Here is a 17,964-nt window from a genome sequence, read left to right as displayed (position 1 = left end):
TCTCCCGGGAGGAGCGGAGTGAGGGCGGGAGGCTCTGGGCTGGACATAGCCGGGTAACTGCGGACGGACTAGCTGAAGGGGAACGCCGTCCTTGCTGGCGATGGGTGGCCTCGCGCGCGGGGTTGTGGGGACGGCGAGGGGCGACGCTGGCTGTCCCGAAGGCTCTGGAGTCGGAGGTGGAGGGGCGCCTGCGCGGTATGCGAGCTGTGGCCGTGGGAGGGAGCACCCCAGGCTAACCCCCGGTGAGCCGAGAGCTGGGGCGCTGGCTTCGCGGAACCGACCTTGCTTGGCGGGTCCACACCCTCCTGGCCCGGTGTTGCCAAGTCCACGAACCATGCAGCATCCTGTGCGGTCTTTGCCGTCCTTTTGGGAGGCGGCAGTGATGTTTCCTGGCTTGGGCCACGCTTCTTGTTGGGCAACTTTTCTAGAAATTTCAACCCATATTGACAGGCTCAGAGATTGCCAGCTAGAGTTTTATTTCAGTCGCGTTCTTAGAAGGAGATTTCTGGGGTTTGCCTGTGTTCCTAGGAATGCTTGGCTGAACCTCAAGCTTTACATTTTACCGACTTTGAGTTTTCCAGTTCGGTGCTTGGCATTTTGATACCAGTTTTTGCCACGTTGTATCATTGCTGTTGAATATATGGCTTTGCTAAAAACTCTTTAGCTCACCAGGCAACCTCTATTACAACAGTAGGCAAATCTGTAGTCACTTTTCAACAAGTATTGAAAGACTTCGTTTGTAAATTGTTAGAATATTTTCTTTCTCGTTTAGAACTGTCAGGGATGTGTTCAGATATGTGTGTGTTGAATTGACTGGCTCAAACGCAAGGAAACTGTAGAAGGCGTTTGGAGTATTACCAATTTAAAACTATTGGCATTTGATGAGATTTGAAGCTTTAAAAGCATTTTGCTACATATTTATTCTATGCTGAGAATTGCAACACAACCCTTCTAAGAAACAGATAAATCTGACTCTCACATTACCAATTACATTTTATTGCATGTCACTTTCTTTTCTAAGCTACATATTTTGCTTTTTGTTGTTGGTTTTGTTTGCTTGTTTTCTGTTGTTGTATGTGGTTTTTGTTTGTTTGTTTGTTTGTTTGGGTTTTTTTCTAGATATAGTTTCTCTATGTATTCTTGGCTAGTCTGTAGACCAAATCCCATACAACTCAGGGAACCATCTGCCTTTTTCTACCTCCTGAGTGCTGGGATCAAAGGTGTGTACCGCCATTTTTGCTCCTTCAACTGACTAGAAATGCTGGTGGTGTTCATTTTGAGGGCCACGAGGCACTGTTTTTAAAAGAACATAAAAATGAATATGGCTCCAGACTTTTGGTCCCTCCTCCTCCAAAGTTCTTTCCCCCCCTTAAGGAACACACAGTTTCACTTCAGCAAAACACCAGATCTAAGCAGTGTTACTCAGCACTGTCTGCTTCTAAGTACAGAAAAAGTTCCCTTCCCAACAAACATGTTTTATGTGTCATTTGTTAAGTAATGCTGAACTTAATCCTGTGATCCTATTAATTTTCTTTCTTTTCTTGCTCTTGTTTTTCTTTCTCTTTTCTCTATGGTCCTTTCCCTAATAGTTTCAGCCATTAGTACTTTAGTAGTGGCAGAGGTCAGAAAGCTGTGTACAACTGGAGCCCATTGAAAAGCTTGTTAACAGACTGCTGAATCAGTGCTGATAAAAACCTGGCACCCTTGTACATGGGTGGGGCCCCCGGGGGTGGGACAGAAGGGAAGTTCTAGAATTTCACACAAGTTGGATATTGTGTAAGTTTACTTTATGATCTGTTCAGTAGTTGAGTTTTCTATTTCTGTTTTTGTTTCTGCTCAACCCCTCCCCCCACCCCCATCCGTGACAGGAATAAGGTGGGTCAGACACTGTTAACCTGTGTTCTTCATGGAAGACTTGGAAACTTACAAATTGGTGGACTTTAGTAAATGCATTCATTAACTATTGTTTCTTTGTCAAACATATATATCTGTGACTAATGGGAAAATACTTTTGTCAGATAATGGCCCCTTTATGCCTCCAAAAAGGTTATTGGATGCTACATACTATAACATAGTTGAGGACAAGACCCACTCACCCCCACTCACATACCCTTTTGCATTTCTTGAGAGTGTAGACTGGGATATCTTTCTAGGTCTAGAGCAACCAAGTGTCCTTAAATACTAGAAGAGACATACTCAGTAAATACTGATTTTCTTGTCAACTATGGTGTGAGATTGTGAGGGAAAGAATATTAACCAGACAGGAATGGGCCCATGGTCTTGGAACTTTAAAGAGCACTGGGGATAAAGACAAAATAAAGCTCTACAAACAGAAAATCTTCAAAGTAAGATAAGGGCTACAGGAAAGTAGAGCACTAGAGTCAGGTTGTAGCAGGAGGGAGGGTGTTTACTGAGTACAAGTGGAAAGGTTACCACAGTGGTCAATATTGTAAACTGAATTTCCACAGGCAGCCAGTTTTTCTTTTCAGTTTAAAATTACGTTCATAATTATGAAAGCCTGTTCTCGGTTAACAGGCTGTACTCTAAAACTGTGGCTTTGTTACAAGCTCATTGGTAATTTTCCATTCAATCTAAGTAAAATCTCAATGCTTAACCACAGCCTGTGAACCTCTGCATTCAGTGATGCTTCACACTTTATTTTCCTGTCTGATTTACTTTTGTTCTGCCGTTGTGATTTCTTTCTTTCTTTTTTTTTTTTTTTTTTGGTTTTTTCGAGACGGGGTTTCTCTGTGTAGTCCTGGCTGTCCTGATACTCACTCTGTAGACCAGGCTGGCCTCGAACTCAGAAATCCACCTGCCTCTGCCTCCCAAGTGCTGAGATTAAAGGCGTGCACCACCACCGCCCAGTGACGTTGTGATTTCTTAGGTGCCTAAATAAAGCACACTTTACTGTTTCATTCTTCATTTCTTGGACTATTCTTTATCCTGCTCTTACAATACCTAGTTCCCTCTTTTCTTCTGTGATGGGTAGAAAAGTTCCTTCTTTGGTGACTTCGATCCCTATTTTAAAACATGTTCTCGCAACTCTTTTCTGTCTCAGCACTTTGTTTTCTGTATAGTATCTGTCATGCTGTCTGGTGTTCCTGCTTGCTTACTGGGTTTTAGTGCCTGCTGGATGTGGGAGATTGGCCATTCCTGTCTTGTATAGTAGGCACATTTGGAACTTAGAACTTTCCTCTGATAAACACTTGACTGGTATGTTTCTAGGCTGTCAGCAATAACTTTTACTTTGCTGGGTTATTTTTAACTTTATTTTGTTATGATTTTAATTTCTTGTGTAGTAAGGAAAGCTATTTTCTGCATCCTTATTGGACATAGGCCTGATTCCACACAAAAAAATTTAAGCAGTTGAGATAACTTTTGTTAATATTTGTAATGTCTTCCAAATTTCCATTCTCACACTTTTTATTCTTCTCCTAAGCTTCCTTTTGCTGTTGTCTGCTCATTGGCGTGCATTAGATTTTCATTTGGTAAAATTCAGATGCCCATGGTCTGTTATTGTTTTCCCATTGGCACTAGCTCCTCTCCCATGGGATTGCAGAAGGAAAGGTAGAGATGACGTGGAGCAGTGTCAGCAACTTCTCTGGCTGTTGGCATTGGTTGAAAGTAAAGCAGTCATCAATATGTCTGGGCTGCTTGTGCCTGAATTTACATTAACAGTACTGTTACTAGTAGCCGTACAGAGAGACAATGTTGCCAGATTGAAATGTTCAAAAACTCACTGCCTTTTTAAAATGTATGGTTTACATAATGGCTAGATCAGAAACAATTATTTCACAATGTTTTTTTTTTTTTTTAATGAACACATAAAAGGTTAAAAGAAATTAGGTCATGAGGGGAAAAACTTAAAAGGAAAGTATCAGTTTGTCAGATAGTCCTGCCAAATGCTTAAACTTAAAACCATTAGGATCAGTTGCTTGTAGCTATTCAGTGCTAAAATAGGCTAGTACCCTCTGTGTACTATCTTTAACAAAAAAAAAAAAAAAAAAAAAAAAGAGAGAGAGAGAGTGAAACAGACTGAGCCAACAAATAAAAATGGAAGCTACTAAACCTTTATTTCTTTTTCAAGAGGAATTCCCTAAGATTGCTAGATATAAAAAAAAAAAAGTATCATCCAGTTTAGTTATAGAAAAATTAGCTACTATAGCCATATGTGATGACAGATGCCTATAATACTAGCACTCAGCAGGCTGAGACTGGAGCAATGAAAGTTCTAGGTCAGCTTGGACTACTAGCAAATTCTAGGCCAGTCTGGGCATACACAGTGAAATCCTATCTTAGAATATGAGGGGAGAAGGAAAGAGTAAGGAAATTAACTACTATAAAGGTGGGTGTTTTGGTGATTGTTTGTCTGTCAGTCTAAAGTGATAACATAGTTGTTTGCTTTTAAACATTATTTAAACATTGCTGTAGCACAACACCTAAGTGGCTTAAATTATATCTCTGATTCTTCTTTGGAGATTCTTTGGAAATTTGCTTAATTTTTTTTAAACCAAAGATGGAGATACATGATTGGCAGAGATTTTAGACATATAGGTGGCATTAAAAATTTTTGGAATTGAATGATTTTATATATATATATATATATATATATATATATATATATATGAATATACAGGAGAGACCCTGCTATGTATGTGATATTAACATTGTACTCAGTGCAAGGGTGTTCTTCCTGTCTGTTACAACTACTTTCAACTTTTTCCACTTTTTGCCTTAGTCCCTTCCTTTATTATAAAGCTTTATGCCATATTTCCTCATTATAAGGCAGAACCTACTGCTCTCAGGACTACCCTGCCAAGGCAGAATAAACTGGATCTTGTCAACAAAAACAACATGAGGAGGACAACTGACTAGTTCCATTGTTAAGATACCTGAGATCCCAGATCACGTTATAAATTCCCATAGTGCACTGTTTCTGGGAACTTCATATTGCTTTCTGGATAGTTTTAACCAGAAGAACACAGTATACCTCTTGGTGTGGTTGGTTTGTTGCCACTGTCGTTGTAGTTCCATCAAGCAAGATTATCTTTGCTTTGTTTTGTTGTTAATCTTGTGTTATACTCCTCTTATTCAGTAATGGTGGGTTCCTCATGAGATTCTTTTCCTTTTCTCTTCATATTTAATCCTTTCAAGAACTTTCTGTTTTCTAGTTTTCAGACTTTGCTTTAAATGAAATTACATCTCTCACCCAAACTAGAGTCTTTTGATTTCACTGAAAACTTCTCAAACTAAACACTGTGTGTATCAACTGGGCATAATGGCATACACCTGTGATCCCAGCTACTTTAGAGGCTGAGGCAAGATGTATGTGTGCAAGTACTTAAGGCAAACATAACAAAATACTTTTTCTTAATTGAAAAAAAAATCATGCAGTATACTTTTTGCACAATATACTTTTTCCCTCCCCCAACTCTTCTCAGATCCTCTCCACTCACCCAACTCCAGGGCCTTTCTTTCTCTCTTTGAAAAGCATACAAAAACTCAAGAAATTCACACACACAAACAAAAAAATAAATCCATAAAACCACTAAATTGGAAACCAAAATATGCAAGTAGAAGGCCAATTTGACAAAACATATCCAAAGCTTAATGAGACAAAACATCTACAAAAATACCGTTCATTTTGTCTTGACCAATTACTCCTGGTTCTACCCTGAAGGGTAGTTAATATACCCAGTGAGATGCCATCAGAGAAAACTAATTTTTCCTTTACAAGTGAGTATCATTTGCAGATAGCTTCTTGGTTAGGGTTGGCCTTCATGCCTACCTTTTAGCACTGGGACCCTATCTGGCTTGAATCTGTGCAGGCTTGTATGTGCTGTCACAGTCACTGTGGATTCATATATGCATCAGTTATGTTGTATCTAGAGGACGTTGTTTTCCTTGGACGCATCCCATTTAGGACTGAGTGCTCCAAATATCTCACCCTCTGCATATTGCCCAGGGTGGATTTCTGTATTAGTTCCCATCTACTGCAGAAAGTTCTTTGATGATGGCTGAGCAAGGCATCTATATAGCAGAATGTCATTAGGAATCATTGTGAGTTTTAACCTTCTTATATTTTTGGTTGTGAGCCTGGCCTTTAACGGTTAAGCCATCTCTCCAGCCCAATTTTCAACCTTCTTGATGCTGCAACCCTTTAATAGAGTTTCTCATGTTGTTGTGACCGCCAAACATAAAATTATTCTTGTTGCTGTTTCATAACTAATTTTGTTACTGGTGTGAATTATAGTATAAATAAATATCTATGGTTTTTGATAGTCTTCCGTGACCTTTGTATAAGGGTAATTCAACCCCAAAGGGGTTGAGACCCACAGACCAAAACTACTGCTTTATCAGAAAAATAGTATTTTGTTTTTCCTAGTGCCATGGTCTATCTAGTCTTAAGTTTTTGGCTAACCTAGCAATGTCAAGCAGCATCTCATGGAGTGGACCTTAAATTTAGTAAGAGAGTGGTTGGCTACTGCTACTATATTTGTGCCACTGTTACAGCAAAACAATGAAATACCATTTAAAAAACAAAGCAAAACAAAATCTCTTAGACTATGGGTGTATTCTGAGTAGTGGATGGGTTGCTTATCAAATAGGAGGCTCTGGGTTTAATACATAGCACCTCCAAAAGGAAGGTTGCATGTATTCCTTCCTTTGCTGACATTTTCCCTGGTTCCCGTTTCACCCCCACCCCAAAAGATAACAAATTAGAAACTTCTCAGCTACTTTTTAAGACATAAGTGGTCTAGCTGCTGACTCTTTTCTTCTCTTCCATCTCTTACATTCAATATCTAAGAACTTTATGTTGATTCTCCCTTCTAAATAGAATTTACTAGTAGACTTGACTGTCATTTGCACTAACATTTTTTCCCTAATATAAGGCATCATCACTTAAAACCATTGAGATCATGAGCTAATTTGTAATTGTTCTATTTTGTCCATTATGATTAATAAATATATAACTATCCTATTAATATCGAAGACTCCTATAATTATTTTCTTATATTCTTAATTATAATAATTATGTTGTCTCTAGTCTTTTCTAATTCAAGTACAGTACTTCAGGGAAGAAATACTCCAAGATCCTTATGGCTGTCACTCCATCCACTTCCTTTGTTTTCTTACTACTTGACTTCATCAGGTCACCTGCTGATACATGTGTATATAGTGCTATTCTTGTAATTTTTCTTTCTGTATACAGTATCACCTGTAATGCCATCCATATCCCTTTTCACCAATAAGAGTTTTATCTTTGGATTTAGTTTTAATGGAAATTCTTATATTTGTTTGACAATCACGTAACAACTATGTGATTTGAAAGTGTTAACTAGTCTCTGTGCCTTAATTTTTTTTTTCTGTAAAAATTAGGATAATTGACATACATACTCCCACACTTCTAGAGTTGTTATGAGGATAAAATTAACTAATTTATAAAAGGGTTTTAGTTTGCAGGGTATAGGTATTTAATAAATATTACCGATGATCATTTTAAAAATGTAATTTAAGAGGATGGTGTTGTAACTTAGTGGTAGAGCACTTGTTTACAAGACTAGGGGTCTAATCCTCAGAAACACTCACACACAAACACACACACAAGCACACATGCATACAAGCACACATGCAAATGCATGTATCATTTTAGCTAAATTATTCATTTAATATTGATTTGCTAAGTTATCACCTCATTTTCCATATACATGTGTATTTGTGTGTGTGTCTGTGTATAAAGTAAGCAGCCTGTTTCCAACATTTGATCTCATTGTTAACTAGAAATAGTGTAAGATGGAATGTGAGCTTCAGAATCAGAAATTTATGGAAGTGTGTGACTATTAAAGTCCCATGACTTCACTTGAAGGAAGTTTATATATTTCTTAGTAAGAGCTAGAACTAAAATTAGGTCCCTACACTAGCTTCCTGTTTGGTATTAGTTCTGTTAGTCGACTTTTGAATTTTAATTTACTGGTAATATATCTCCTCCAGCCCCCAGGTAAATAACCACAGAAGGCTACCAAACAAGATAGATCATTGTCTCCAAGTAGAAGAAAACCAAGATCCATGAGTGGGCATCGGTCAACAAGGAAACGATGTGGAGATTCCCACCCAGAGTCCCCTGTGGGCTTTGGGCATATGAGTACTACAGGGTGTGTATTAAATAAATTGTTTCAGTTACCAACACCACCACTGTCAAGACACCAATTAAAACGGCTAGAAGAACACAGGTATCAGAGTGCTGGACGGTCCCTTCTGGAGCCCTTAATGCAAGGATACTGGGAATGGCTAGTTGGAAGAGTACCCTCATGGATTGCCCCAAATCTCATCACCATCATTGGACTATCAATAAATATCTGTACAACTATTTTGTTAGTCTTCTACTGCCCTACAGCTACAGAGCAGGTAAGAGTAACAATAGGAATGTTTGTTATAATCTAGAAATATTGTAATTGGAATTGTTAGGTTGTTTTATATAAAGACAAAATATTCTCAAGGCTATTTGCTAACGATTTTAAATATCCTATAAAGACTTCAATGAATTGCATAAGTCCTCCCGACTTTATATACTGCTGTTGCTTAACAGAAACACAAAGAAAGGGTTGAGATGGCATGGGTGTAAGCAAGGCTTCTCAAACATACTTTCTCATTTCTTAGCCAGGTATGGTGTCAGATGCCCATGCCACAGCACTAAGGAAGCTGAGACAGCGAGATTATGAGTTGGAAGCAAGTGGTGCTTCCTAGCAAGTTTGAGACAAATGTGACTTGTTCCACATACATTTTGGTTTTTCAAGACAGGGTTTCTCTGTGTATCCCTGGCTGTCCTGGAACTCACTCTGTAGACCAGGCTGGCCTCGAACTCAGAAATCCACCTGCCTCTGCCTCCCAAGTGCTGGGATTAAAGGCATGCACCACCACTGCTCGGCTTCCACATACATTTTATATAGCTTTTTAAATTCCTCTTTTATTATGCATACATGATTACTACAGAGTGTGTGGATACATTTCTAGTTTCTTCTTTTTTGGAGACAGAATTTTGCTCTAAAGGTCAAGTTGGCTTCAGATTTCATAACTTCCAATATTGTGCTGAGATTACAAACACACACCACCATGCTTGGCTTATTTTCTCAAATAGCTTGCTATATTTCAGTCAGGATACTTACAGAGCAAAACCCAATACAATTGTATAATGATATCATCACATGTCCTTTGAGCTGTTTCACTTTGGGTTGTCTGAAGCCTGAACTCCTGATTCCAAAGGATTTGGTCTAGGTTTATGTATCCTTAAAGGGAACAGCAGGGAGGTGGCTGGTTGCAATGAAGGATTCTAATAATCCTAAACCACACTAGAAGGAGGATCAGGGAGTAAGAGAGTTTAAGAGTGACTCAAACATTAATAATTTACTGGACACTGCAGAATGCACTAGATAACCCTGGTTCCCTGTGATACTTTTCTTGCAGTTTTCTCAAGTGATTTGGATTTACTTGAGTACAGAGTAGAAAATGCTCTCATCTCAGGGAAGTTTTAAAAATTGCTGTGCAGAAACATCAAAGTGAAAAATGACTTCAGCACTCTTTTAGTGCTCGGCACAGAAGGGATGATGTTCTTCAAAGCTGCGTGGTAGAAATACTTGTTAGACTTAGCTTAGGATACATTAAACTAAGTCACAGCTATCTTCTGTGATAAGTCTGTCATCTCTGTGGTGGCAGTAAAATTCCTAAGTCTAACCCTTTTTTAAGTCTTATTGGTAGTGTTGTGAGAATGTATTCAGGATGTCTAGCATACAGTGCTCAGTAGATAGAAGCCGATTGTTGTTTCATTTGGTCAAAGAGATTGAGTATATAACTTCTTCCCTACAACTCCCTCCCATTCCTGGTTTCTTCTATGATATATACTATGTAGAACAGACATCTAAGTCCTCCTTGAGGTTTTGTATTTTTTTATTCATACTTTAAAATTAAAGTTCTGTAAGCGTATCACCCAAATTTGATTCAGTTTATTGTATCTGATTCTTTTAGGTATTTTACCAGAAATGATGGCAAAGATCTGTGTACATGTGTTATGAGCATGCTATACAATTTTATGCTAAAGATCTTTTAAGCTTTTTGGTTTTTTAATCGTTTTTTTAGATTACTATATAATCACATCCTTTTTCTTTTTTCCTCCCTCCAACCTCTCTGCATCTTGAGTCCAGTCACACTAATAGAATGAAGTACATTATTTGAATGGTTTAACTGGCTTTGTTTTTGTTTTTTGTTTTTTTGAGGTTTTTTTTTTTGTTTGTTTGTTTGTTTTGTTTTTTAGGAAAAGATAACTAGTAGATGGATTTAAAAAAAACTAAATTAATCAAATTCTTCAGATAGAAATGGTGACCTCGTTTATAAATGGAGTGCCAAAATATCCCTTTGATATGTTTGTTACTAAAATATTTAAATTGTATCACCTTAGGAGCTTAGATTTTGTTTGTTTCTTTTGTTGTTGGTTTTTTTTTGTTGTTGTTGTTGTTTGTTTGTTGAGACAGAATCTTCTATAACTATGATTATAAACATGTGCTACCATGCCTACTAGGCTTTTGTTTAATTGCTGTTATTTAGTTTTACATTTTATGGTCCAGAGAGATAACTAGTAGTTAAGAGATATTACTCTTGTAGAGTTATGCTGTTAGAACTCTAATCTGGTAGCTTATAACCACCTGTAACTCCAGCTCCAGGGGAATCTAACATTTTCTTCTGGCTTTTATGGGCACCTGCATTAACATGCATATACCCACACATAGACACATTTACATACACATAATTACAAATAGTGAAATACTTTCACTGTGTCTCTGTTTAGTTTCTGTTTTCATGATCTGTCCATTGGTGAGAGTGGGGTGTTGAAGTCTCCCACTATTATTGTGTGAGGTCCAACTTGTGCTTTGAGCTTTAGTAATGTTTCTTTTACAAATGTATGTTGGTATTCTGCCTGCATGTCTGTGCAAGGGTGCCAGATCCTTTGGAACTGGAGTTACAGACAGTTTTGAGCTGCCATAAGGGTGCTGGGAGTTGAAATTGAGTCCTCTGGAAGAAGAGCCAGTGCTCTTAACCTCTGAGCCATCTCAAAATATTGCATGTTTTATACACATGAATACTAAATACTAAAACTGAGTTGTTCTGTTACTACTTAGTTTTATTGATTTGCCAGTTTGAAGGATGCTTGTAAAGTAGCAGAAAAGACAGTGGCGGGAGGCACAGGAGGCAGCTGTTCACCTTGTATCTGCAGGCAGGAAGCAGAGAGAAATGGATGCTGTTGCTGAGACACCTTCCTCCATTTTCCCTTCTCAGTCTAGGATCTCAGTGCTTGGGATGGTACCACCCATATCCAGGATGGATCTGGTCTACTCTCCTTAGTTAACCTTTTTGGAAACAGCCTCATAGATATATACCCAGGGATCTGTTTCTAGGACGATTCTTAATCCAGTCACTTTGACAATGAAGATCAACCATCACACTCACCTTTCCTTACTGTCCTTACTGTCCTTGCATTTCTACAAGATTTGACAAATTGTCTTTCTTTCATTCCTGTCAGAGTTAATAGTACCTTACTGGTACATGCACTCCTTCCTTTGCTAGGCTTTTAACTAAGCTAAGACCACACTTGGAGTAAGAGGTTTATTTTGAAAACAAAACAAAAAAACACTGAGAGTTGTAAAGTAATGGGAATGAGGAAAAAGTGATTAAATATTAGGTGTTTTTAACAGATTTACAGAAAGGAAAGATAAAAACCAAGAAAACCTTAGTCGCTACTTTTTGTGCTTATAATTGTTATTTTGCATTTTCCTGGCGTTGTGTACACACTAATAGTTGAAGACATCTGTTTTCATAGTAATACTCTAGTTCACTAAAATCCTAAGTAGGCCCCAAGAAGGTCCTGTGTTTTATTTAGTTCTCCAAAGCAGAGCAATTCAGGATGCTGAGTCCTTCAGGAAGAAGGAATAATAGATCTGAGTCCAAAAGAGGGGTTCCTTAATCACAAAGGGTTCCTTGGCCATTTCAGTCTGCTTACATGCACATCATATTACACACAAAGTATTGACTTTAGGATTTGTTGGCTTCAGAGAAGTATGTACTGTGTGGTCCTTTTTATAGCCTCAATGTTAAGTCTGTAGCACCAAGAAAATGTTTAAGGGAAGATCATTATTGTTTAAAAACTAAGTTATAAATAGATTTCTATCAGAGAAAAATCTCTTTCCAGTATAGTATATACTGAATATTTTATAAATCTTAAATATTAATATCATATAACTGGAAAACTACTATCTAAGAAAATCTTGTGATAATAACATTTTATTCATAGTCTAGACAGGAAAATACACAACATTTAAATCAATATCAGTGGTTCAATTTTTAAGAAATGACAAAATATTCTTTAATGATATATCTATAAACATTTGAAAAATAATGTTCAAGGCCTCTGTGAACCAGAGCATTATTGTCCTGGTGTTTCTCTATAAACCCTTATAAGAACATGTTAAAAACAAGTTTCTTGATACAGGAAATGGGAAAATATTTTTGTTGTTGGCTATTCTCAAACATTCTCAGTATGCATTCAGCACATTGGGCACCAGAAGTCCTTCAGTGAAGAAGTGAGAAATGTGTTTAGTGCTGTTGAACCTAGTATGTCCTTAATAAAATGACGGGAAGCTAGGCTAGTCCTTTTGTGGTTTTGATTGTCTACATACTCCTGTAATCAGGAGTATTTGTTTACATACTCCTGTAATCTCAGGTCTTGGGAGGGAGGTAGAGGCAGGAGAGTCAGGAATTCTAGGCTAGCCTCAGCTACCTATAATTTTGATTCCAGCAGCCAGGACTGTATATGACTCTTACTCATAAAGTTTTTGGTCAGGCATGTACTACAGGTCTGTATGTACAGAATTTGGAAGGCAGAGGCAGAAAGATTTGAAGGCCACATTTGGCTATATAGAAAGTTTGGGGATAGACTAGGCTACATAATTCCTTATTTTAAAACAATAAAAATGAAAACAGACTTAAGAGCCCAGGCTGGCCATGATAGCTGTGTGGCCAAGGTTAACCCTGAATGCCTGATTTTCCTGCTTTCACCTCCCAAATGCTAGAATTATAAGTAATCCTACCATGCAGGACTAGTATGCTGATTACATGCTGGGAGTAATTTAGAAGAGACAGTGTAATCCTACCATTCAGGACTAGTATGATGATTAAATTATGGGAAGAATTTAGAGGAGACAGTGTAGTTCCTCATGAGAGTTCTGAAAAATTACTGCAAAGTACAGTCCTTTAATATTTGTAAAGGATTGATTCTACAACTTCCATACAGAAATCAAAGTCTGCAGATGCTTAAATCCCTTCTCTAAAATTGTCTGGCAGGCATATAATCCACATGCACCCTTCCATATTCTGTAAAGAATCTCTGGATTATTTGTAATGTTGAATACAATGTACATACCCCTAAGTAAGTATGTGTGGTATTATTTTAAAAAGTAAAAAATATGTCTGTCTGTATTTGGTACAGATGCAGATTTTTATACTTTAGAACTTGGGCCGATTGAATCCCTGGTTAGGGAACCCAGAGATACAGGGGAACCCAGAGACACAGGGGATCTATTGTACTTAATGGAGACCTTCCTAAGCACCCTTCAAAACAGGGAATTGCTAACAATCCCAGTTACTTCAGGCATCAGTAAATTCTTTGTTACTTAGTGTTTCAGTCATCTCTTCCACAGCTTTCAACCAGGAATACTTGTAGAAAATAAGGAGAAAATTGAGCTGACAAGATGGACTCATAGTTAATTCCTGAACTCACATGGTGGAAGAAGAGAACCTCTGACCTCGACATGTTCTGTGCTTGTTCAACACGAGCATGCACACACATACACACCAAGTAAACATGATTGACATGAAGATTAAATATCTGATGTTAAGAAACATTTAGCCAAACCTAATAATGAAACTCTCTGAGTGTTGTTGCCGTTGTCTTATTTTTCAGGCACCTCTGTGGGCTTATATTGCTTGTGCTTGTGGCCTTTTCATTTACCAGTCTCTGGATGCTATAGATGGGAAACAAGCCAGAAGAACTAACAGTAGCTCTCCTTTGGGAGAACTTTTTGATCATGGCTGTGACTCACTATCAACAGGTATTGTTACTTTTTAATGCTGAGAATTATTAACTGATTGAAACAATATAATAATCAATGTTGTGATAAATAAATTTAGTTCTTAAACAGATGATTTTTATATTAAATTTTAGTGTATTTTTTGAGACTTACGTTCTGGTTAGTGCTTGTTCAATGTTGGCATTATTGGGAAACTTATTTACTTGGTTTGTTTTATTTTTTATTTATTTATTTTTATTTTTATTTTATTTTTTTTTCCAGTGCTTGGAGTTCACACCCAGGGCCTTGCATATGCTCAGCTAGGCAAGCCCACTACCTCTACTACCATCTCCATTCCAGGACCTTTTCTTTTTAAAATGTTAGAGTATACTTGTTGTTATCACAGATCTCATAGTTTTAGATAAAAGTACAACAGTGGGTGACTGGTTGTCCATGTCCTTGTATTTAAATGAATCCTAAGTGTAGATAGTTAGGAGTACATTATACACTTGAATTTTAAATATGCAGTAAGGGCCTAGATAAAGACTGATGTCATCAAGGCTGGAGAAGTGATGTACAACATGAGGATTACAGCTAATAATAAATACTGTGTTGTGTGTTGCGGATTTACTAAGGATAGGTTTTAGGTGTTCCACCACAATGGTAATGTGCAGATTAATTTTCTCTTTTCTTTTCTTCTTCTTCTTTTTTTTTTTTTTTTTGTTTTTTGTTTGTTTTGTTTTTGTTTTGTTTTGTTTTGTTTTGTTTTGTTTTGTTTTTCAAGACAGGGTTTCTCTGTGTATCCCTGGCTGTCCTGGAACTCACTCTGTAGACCAGGCTGGCCTCAAACTTAGAAATCTGCCTGCCTCTGCCTCCCAAGTGCTGGGATTAAAGGTGTACTCCACCACTGCCCGGCTCAGATTAATTTTCTTAATTCACCATGTGTACACACATCAGAGCATCCTGTTGTATAATTTTTTAAAAAGCTAGAAGAAAAAGTGCTGGTAGTGGTTTTGGTTGGCATAGTTGATATGTAGGTGATATGTCTGTATTTGTAACATGTTGTGAGTTTTTCAAATAATACTTGAGTGTGTTTTTTAGAAAAAAAAAAAGTAAATGAAATTGAGGTGTGCATTTTGGTGTACATGTAACAGTCCTGTCACCTGAGAAGCTACCGTAGAAACAACATAAGTGCAAGGTCAGCATGAGCTGTGTGGCAAGCATTAGGCCAGCCTGGGCTACTTAGTAAGTTCCTCTCAAAATCACAAACAGAATGAATTCCTAACTAGTATTCCTAACAGAAGTGTTTCCTTCCTTATTTTAATTTTATTCTTCAATTGTTGTACTGGTTGGCATGGCATTTAAAATATTTTTTGAATTCTTGCATGTTTTGTGTCTTGAGTCCAGAATTCCATTTCAGAATTATTACTTCATTGTGTTCTGATGGTAGCCTGCATGTTAAAGGAAGAAAAGCAGCTAAGTCAGATTAAGGAAAACTCTAACTTTTCACTGAGTGAAAACTGGTTGGGTAACTTGAAAGACTATTAGAATTTAATGAGGAAACTGTAAGATGCCAAGTATCTTATTCTTGAAAGTTGAAATGATAGTCATTTCACATTGTAGTTTGAGTTTCAAGCTAATAGGAAATCTTTTTCCTATATATGATACATAATGATGCCTGTACATAAGAAAAGACCCTTTTCTACTCTGAAGCAAGTAGGCCCCTTTGATGCTTGTTAAAGCTCTCTAGATTTCTCTTCTCTCTTCTCTTCTCTTCTCTTCTCTTCTCTTTATTTTGTTTCTGACTTTCTCTGTTTAAATGGCTTGTGCTTTTGGGGGGAGGTGGTGTTTGCCTGTTTTATTTTATAAACTGAGTGTGTGTGTGTTCATGTGAGAGAACACCAATACAGCTGCTTTCAGATGCCAGATGAGGAAATCAGACCCCTGTCACTAGGTTGTGACCACTGAACCATCTCTCAAGTCCCTGTTTGTATTTTATTTTATTTTATTTTATTTTATTTTTTGAGACATGGCCTCCCAGTGTAACTAAGGCTGGTTTTAAACTCTTTCTCCTGTCTCAGCTTCCTGAGTGCTGAGAGAGGTCTGTGCTTAGTAGCATTTGCAGCAAAGCACCCTAAAACCTTTTACTACTATCACTAAGTAAGCAAAATTCTCAAAAAGATGTTAAAGTGTTTTAGTTGCTTTGAAGAACTTTGCTTCAGCTAAGTGATCTAAAAATCATAAAAGTGAAATGAAATAAGACATTGAAATTATGGTGTAAAAATGCATAACTATCACATAACTGAAAGGAGATTATCTGTATCTCATCTAAGGTGATTTTTAGCTTCATTGATGCCATTCAATTTTCACCCTTGTTTTTCTTCTGCAGTTTTTGTGGTTCTTGGAACTTGTATTGCAGTGCAACTTGGGACAAATCCTGACTGGATGTTTTTTTGTTGTTTTGCTGGGACATTCATGTTCTATTGTGCACACTGGCAAACATATGTTTCCGGAACATTGCGATTTGGAATGTAAGTAATACTTAATGGAGATTTTGTTGTTGCTTTCAAATATGGAGAATATTGTTTATAGATATTAAGTATTAAGAATTAATCAAATCACTAAACTAACTTAAGGTTATAAAGTAAACTATTTAAAACTATTTTCTCTTTGTCATATGTCTCTCTGTATTCCTTTGGGAACAAAGTACCAGAATCATTCAGTAGGCATTTTGAATGGATAATGAAAGGCAGTAGGCCCTCACTCATCTTCACAGGTCTTTTTAAATTTACTTTTTTACCTGAGTGTCTTTTGACCTTAATTCCATATCTATTTCAAGAAAGAGTTTCTGAACTGGAGCAATGGGCTTGGTGGTTAAGAGCATGCCTGTTCTTACAGAGTGCCTGAGTTCAGTTCCTAGCACTCGCCTGTATGTACAGTTCCAGCAGATCTGAACCTCTTTTCTGGTAAATCATCACATGATTAAAAATAGAGTTTTGGTTTTTGATTTTAGAAGAGAGTTTTTGAAAGCAAGAAACTTAACTTTTTCTTTAAATACTGTGGTTTAATTACATTTTAGTATTTTATACTGTTTTATTTACAATTCTTCAAAAGAATAATCTTTTAATAATTTATATAATACTATAATTTTTTTCTGACAACAAAATATCTGAGAATTTACAAATAAAATACATATGAACATTTTTGACGTGAATGGAGAGCTTGTACCTGTCGATCAGTACTTTTCCCAATGATTAATGTCAGCTAGTCTTAGAATGTGATTAAGGACGGCATTCACCATCTAGATTTTGCTTTTTGTTTGTTTGTTTTGTTTTGTTTTGTTAGATTTATTTTTATTTGATTTGTATGGATGTTTTGCTTGCATATAAAACGAAATCACATCTATTAAATGTCTTCATAAACAGAAGGGGATATCAGGTCTCTTGGAACTGTAGTTAGAGATAGTTTTGAGACACCTGTGGGTGCTAGGTGAGCCGTCTCTCCAGCCCCCACCATCTGGTTTTTAATTAATTACAATAGAGCCTATTATTCTTTCCTTTTGGTTTGGAATAAATGTAGAATTTTAAAAGAAAAGGCTGTATTCAAGAAATGTCAAACTAAGAATGTGTGACTGCAACACATTTTAACATAGTCCCTGATCCCTAATGACCGGTCTCATTCATTTATTTATTTGTTTACTTATTTACTTACTTGTTTAGAGCACTAGCAAGAATTGTTTTAATAGACCTCAAAAGGCTAGACTACTTAGAAATTTACTTGCTTACTTTTGCTAAATTTTTAAGAATAGAATTAGGGACCATTGAGATAGCTAAACAAGTAAAGGCCAAAC

The 17,964-nt window shown here is 37.0% G+C and overlaps 1 protein-coding gene across 4 annotated transcripts in view; it reads left to right on the top strand.

Annotated features, from left to right (window-relative positions):
• The window catches only part of Cept1 (choline/ethanolamine phosphotransferase 1), a 42,502-nt gene that overhangs the window by 205 nt on the left and 24,333 nt on the right, over positions 1-17,964 (top strand). For 2 of the 4 annotated variants that reach the window (XM_034499786.2, XM_076933081.1), the window contains exons 2-4: positions 7,996-8,409; positions 14,009-14,156; positions 16,504-16,645. In XM_034499786.2, coding sequence (XP_034355677.1) covers positions 8,071-8,409; positions 14,009-14,156; positions 16,504-16,645 — 629 coding nt within the window. In that variant the 5' untranslated portion in view covers positions 7,996-8,070. Of the gene's footprint in view, positions 1-34; positions 196-223; positions 243-7,995; positions 8,410-14,008; positions 14,157-16,503; positions 16,646-17,964 lie in introns of those variants that run through there. The other 2 variants (XM_076933083.1, XM_076933082.1) reach the window with 2 other exon arrangements.

Source organism: Arvicanthis niloticus, chromosome 4 (genome assembly GCF_011762505.2).
Source record: "Arvicanthis niloticus isolate mArvNil1 chromosome 4, mArvNil1.pat.X, whole genome shotgun sequence".
NCBI lineage: Eukaryota > Metazoa > Chordata > Mammalia > Rodentia > Muridae > Arvicanthis > Arvicanthis niloticus.
This window is presented reverse-complemented; position numbering and strand designations above follow the sequence as displayed.